Raw genomic sequence first — 5483 nt, forward strand, 5'->3', positions numbered from 1 at the left:
TGAAAACTACTTGAAAAATAAAATTGTGTAATATTAATAACTTAAGATACTAAAATGAAAGAAACAAAATTTCTTAAGAAACTAAAATAAAAATTAAGAGAATTAAATATAACTTAAGAAACAAAAGCGTAATTTAATGTGTAAATTATTGTATAAAGAATTATTTTTCTGGTATGTTTGGTAAACAAATTGTTTAGGAACATTTGCTGGGTATTTCAGTTAAATAGCAATAATGTGGATGTGGAGAGCTTTTTTTTTTCAAGGGGGTGTTATTAAATTCTGCTGGGGTGCGAGTATAATAACCACCGCCAATTAAATTGGGCCAGGCCCATATTGTTTCGACAAGATAATAGAAGAAACTGAATGCATTGCAGGTTCAGTTGCTGAAGAAGTAAAGCATGGCGATTCTTTCTTCTCTTGCAATTCCTTCAACAACTCCCAAATTTCGGGTATGTTTTTGTTATTTGTGTTTTCAACCTTACATTAAACATCTTAGTAATGAGAGTGAAAGAAAAGTCAAATGATGTCTGAAGTTTCAGTTTCTTTAGTTTATGTTCATCCAATATATATCTCCAAATCTTTCAAATGTCTCTCTAAACCCTAAATCAGAATTGTATTCTCTTGCTATGTATTAAAATTAGGTTTTTCTTTTCTGCGTTATATCCTTAATTCTGTTAATTAAAATGATCCTTAAGGTCATAAGTTGTAAATCCCTTGCATTAGGATGAATTGTTATCTATATTAATTTTTCTTTTACTAGGTGGAAATGCAAGTGGTAGCTGTTTTTTTAGGACTGAGTAGCAAGTTTATCTTAAGTTATATCAGAACAAGACTTCTTGAAGAGAGACGTTGATTCAAAAAAAAGGTAAAGAAGTTTTGGTTGAAATGGGAATAAAGAAGGAAATGCAACTTAAGTTTACAAACTAGAAAGAATGGGAAACGGTTTGAGATTTAGGCACATTTGGATATACATCTTAATTAAGTGCTTGTCATAAAGTGCTTATGTATAAGTTATTTCTATAACAAAAGATAAAATAAAGTCAAATGTTTTATATGAGCTATAAAGGTCTTCAGAGTTTATGGAAATAAGTTGAAAACAGCTTATAAGACATGTTGTAAGTTGTTTCTATAATGAGTGTTTATGCCAGTAGATAACATATATAAGTCAATCCATACAGGTCCTTTGATTAGGCGGAAGTTGAACTGAGCCTTGCACTCATATCAGTGGTAAACCAAATTAATTTTATTTTATTTATAAAAAAACCAAGTAAAACATATTGGATAGAACATAATATTAAGATTAATATATATTATATAATACATCTTTTTATGTTTTTGTTATCTTGAACAGATAGAGCTATCTGTATTGTATGTCCAAGGGATTCCAATTAAGTTGAAGTTCCAACCATTTATAAATTATGCTATACCTTGACACATGATGGAATTGTTTGAATTTTTGCAAACTGAAATCATCCCAATGTTCATTCATTTGTGTCAATATCTTTCATTCTTTTTGTGCAGTTTCAGCCGTTTCGATGCCAACCCTATCATATCCGTAGATGCTCAGGAATTCATCGTCGTCGTCCAACAATTTATACTCCTACAACTTCAATTAAAGCATCACCGGCAGAAGACCATAATGAGCCTAATGAAGTTAAGATGCAGATTGGGATCGTGAAGGAGAAACTCAAAGAAGCAATGCCAAGCTCGGTTCAAGAATTTCCTTGGAGAAAAGCTCAACATACACTTCTAGACAGACTACTTCTTCTTGTACAGGAGGCATTAAAGTGGTCTCTTATTATATATTTTATCTTTGGTTCTTTATCGGATGTTGTATATACATTCTTTATAAATTGGGAACTAATCATTCCAGTTGGCCTCTTTGTTGGCTGCCTTATGGCTGATTTCTTCAAGGAAATATCCCAGGAACTGTTTCGTGGATCCGAGGTATAGTTTGTATTATTATGTTATTGTGCCACAGCTCCATCCAGAGTTACTCAGTTCCTTTGTTTATTACAAGTCTATTAATAATCTTGTTTTTGCTGTATCTACTCATGAGTTGCCACTTGACAGGAGAATGATTTGAAATTGCGTCGTTTGGGCTTGTGTTTCCTTTTTGTGTTTGTCAAGTTTACATCGACATGGTTTGCAACACAACCAAGGGTGTTTTTTTTGCATGTTGCAAATGGTGGACTGATGCAGCTACTGTGGTATTGGAGAAATTTAATGGAAGATGCAAAGAACAGACAGGAAAATAGCACGGCTTCCGCTTTCGGAGCATAGATGGATGGTGGAGTTTGAAGTTTTAGCGCACCAAACTGACACTAACTTCAAATTTCTACAAATATGTAGCCCATTTGATTCGGTAATCTTTCAGCCTGTTTCACCTTTCCTTCGTTAATCGTTGGTATCATTTAGAAGCTACTAACTACTGCCAATCATCTTGTTCATATGAACTAGTTATACTCCCAGCTTATTCAAGTGGATGAAACAAACCCAATGGAGCAAGTTATGAGCATCATGTAACATAGATGAACATATAGTTACCTTACCCTGTTTTGTTAGTATGTATTGCCAATTAAACATCTAGAAAGTGATGTTATTGTTTGTTTGTGCCTTTAATCAAATTCATGCAAATAGTAGCTCACCTAACGGGGTAAATATCTATCAAGGAAATAGTACACATTTTACCTAAACCTAATTATGCTTCTAGTTTATTGATAGTAACCATAGACTCAAAATCAGGACCAGATAGAACAGTTGATTTGGTAGATTGATGGATCAATCAATTCAAGTGTAAAAACTATAAAAAAAATCGGCTGATCCTATAACTGGTCGAAACCAGTTAGTTTCTGTTTTCTATTATTATTTAATTTGATAAAAAGTATTTCTAGCCGAATAAAAGGTCAATGTTATATAATTATTTCTGGTTTGATTATGGTTCAATTATTGTTGAGACTTGAGCTTGTGGGCCATTGCCCACTGCATTGATTGATTTAATGACCAATTGATTTTCAAAATATTGATAATGACCATAGACACACACACATCAAAAATGAGATGCAAAATGTGTTGGGATAGATGGCTGAACCTTATGTGATTTGGATTTAAATTTGAAATTCTGCAGTTGTTAGATTACATCTAAATTTTGTTATATTAATTTATTTATATTATAAAAAAGGTATGTGATATAGAGACAGTATCACTTACTTTATCTTGATAAACACAGTTTATTTTCGAGTTTCTTTTTTGAAAATTGGAAGAGCGATTAGTTTGAAAATTATGAAGTTCATATGCCTGTGAAGAAAGGATTTGAAATACTTAAAACTACCTTCTTTGAATAAATCAGAATAAATTGGGATTTTCTTTTCATGTTTGTAGATACTCGAGCATAGTTTGAAAAATAAATTAAAAAGTTAAGATGCTTGAAGATATGATAAATTTGAAATGCTCAACTAAATTCTTCGAACATATCAGTAATAAATAATAATTGAAATTAAATTAAGTTAATTTCATTAACGTTCTGGTAGTAAAAAAATGAGAAAGAAATTGCATGAGGCACATATCCTCCATTGGAAAAGCCAAAACTAAAAGGACCTATATATTAAAAAAGAGGTGTGAATTCTGCAATGGACTGTCTCAATAAATAGTTTGACATGACAATGATATTAATACAATTTTACCAACTCGATCAAGTTCTCCAACTTTTTGAATTTAGAATTTGTCCCACCACCAAAGACATCCCCTTCTCTCTGTTCCACCCTTTCATCAGTTTAGCTTCGACATCAATCATGTATCTTGTGTTTGTTATTTACAATATGATGAAGACTAATATCTCTGCAAAGGTACATGAAATCTAATGATTTCTGAATACAAATTACATACCTTAATTATTACTTTACAAATCTCCTCGTGCTAAATTTACTTTTAGCTCACATCTTCACAAAACAGCATTTACTGATTTCAAGCAGATATCATACAACTCATGTTAATATATTCAGTAATCAAATGTATCTTGCAATTTTCCAATTCTAAAATATCCAATTGACAAACAAGAACCATTCAGGCCAAACACCAGATATCACCTTTGCAATATTTTTGCAACAGATCAGCCTCTAATCAACGATGCATTCAAAATCCAGGTGGTCGCAGTTCCAAACACAGGTAGATCTATTTTATTCATTCACCCATCAAATAGATTTTTTATAGCGAAAAGTCTAAGTGGATTGGGTCCCATAGGCTTAGAGAACTCTAACAAATATACTTACTGATCATCCACTGACAAGATATTCATGCTAACATGAGCTAAATCCACACTTTTGTGAAAGATGAGAACTCTTTACCAACTGAAATAACTTGTCAAATAGATTTTTTGAGTATGCACTCACATGTGTCCTTTTAATAAATCTATATGAACCACTTTAGCTTTAAATAATCCCTCGGTAATCACGTAAGCTTTCAATTTTCAATATCATCTGCAATTACACACCATTTTTATTCAGAGAAAATTTTGATAACTTCTACTCTTAATCTTATTTGTCTATTTATCTTTAATCGAATATATATTTTTGAGGGGGAAATACTATTTACAATTTTCATTTTAAAATATTTGATGAACAAATGAATCAAGAGGCCATCATTATCCATTATTAATTAAATAAATGTTCATGCACTGGATCGGGCACATCAGGATTATTCTTAATAATCAACGTACAAGCTGGTTCACTCAGTTGATTTCCACCAAGTACCGATTTATCCGAGCTCGAACTCAAAGTGTGATGGATAGACCCTGCTGGTCTATCTTGTTTACCAATTTCTTTGCCTGAAAAATGAAAAGCAAAGTTATAAACATTGCCTAAAAATTAAAATTCCAACAAATATATAATAAAGCAAACAAACCTTTTTCTATATCTTCAGAAATGTTATCTACAAGCCCCTTGTCCTCTTGTGGGCTGGAGCATTCGGATTGGCTCGAGGCATGTGGTGCTAAACTGGGCTGGTTGTAGGCTGATCGTATTTGTTCGTAAATACCTTCCATCTTTCCAGATTGTTCATCTTTCTTATCCATGTCAATAAGAATCTAAAACAAAATGAATTAAGTTCAAAGCTGTGAATGAAAGACTATGGAATGGAGAAGGAGCAGTGAGAAAGGGAGATTTACCTGTGCTGAATGGCTTCTAAATACTGGGAGAAATCGTTGTCTACAATACTGATGAAAAAGAAGGGTAACAATGAGCAAGGGAATGGTAAATCCAGATGCAACTGTGGAGCGTTTTAGTCCAAACACCCCAAGCGCGATAAGTTGAGCAACTAGCAAAGAGAAGACCGTTGTGTTGTGTGCAATGGGCCAGTACTGTCCCCCACTGTCGTATTTTGTAATGTACACGTTGAGAATCTGAAAAAGGCTAACGCCATTACAGAAGCTTTTCCTAAATGTGAAAAATATAAAGCATAGAAACATTCATTTAATGACAGAAAGTAGA

The 5483-nt window shown here is 32.7% G+C and overlaps 2 protein-coding genes across 6 annotated transcripts in view; one reads left to right on the top strand and one right to left on the bottom strand.

Moving 5' to 3' along the window:
- Positions 1-295: 295 nt before the first annotated feature.
- LOC101491766 (uncharacterized) lies at positions 296-2647 on the top strand. Of its 2 annotated transcripts, XR_189741.4 has the most exons (4): positions 296-449; positions 1522-1947; positions 2074-2365; positions 2461-2647. XR_189741.4 is itself a non-coding variant. In XM_004498880.4 (3 exons), exons 1-3 carry the CDS (start codon positions 399-401, stop codon positions 2281-2283), a joined length of 687 nt encoding a protein of 228 aa, XP_004498937.1. In that variant the 5' UTR covers positions 296-398; the 3' UTR covers positions 2284-2647. The 2 variants fall into 2 exon arrangements, 1 of the variants encoding a protein (XP_004498937.1); XM_004498880.4 differs by having other exon boundaries at positions 2074-2647.
- Positions 2648-3490: 843 nt separating this feature from the next.
- LOC101492212 (CSC1-like protein RXW8) overlaps positions 3491-5483 on the bottom strand; it is an 8156-nt gene continuing 6163 nt past the window's right edge. For 2 of the 4 annotated variants that reach the window (XM_027333420.2, XM_073368057.1), the window contains exons 9-11: positions 5162-5395; positions 4900-5080; positions 4622-4822 (exon numbers count right to left, since the gene is read on the bottom strand). In XM_027333420.2, the coding sequence (XP_027189221.1) occupies positions 4650-4822; positions 4900-5080; positions 5162-5395 (588 nt within the window). In that variant the 3' untranslated portion in view covers positions 4622-4649. Of the gene's footprint in view, positions 4476-4621; positions 4823-4898; positions 5081-5161; positions 5406-5483 lie in introns of those variants that run through there. The other 2 variants (XM_027333421.2, XM_073368058.1) reach the window with 2 other exon arrangements.

The sequence above is a fragment of the Cicer arietinum genome, chromosome 4 (assembly GCF_000331145.2).
Source record: "Cicer arietinum cultivar CDC Frontier isolate Library 1 chromosome 4, Cicar.CDCFrontier_v2.0, whole genome shotgun sequence".
NCBI classification, from domain to species: domain Eukaryota; kingdom Viridiplantae; phylum Streptophyta; class Magnoliopsida; order Fabales; family Fabaceae; genus Cicer; species Cicer arietinum.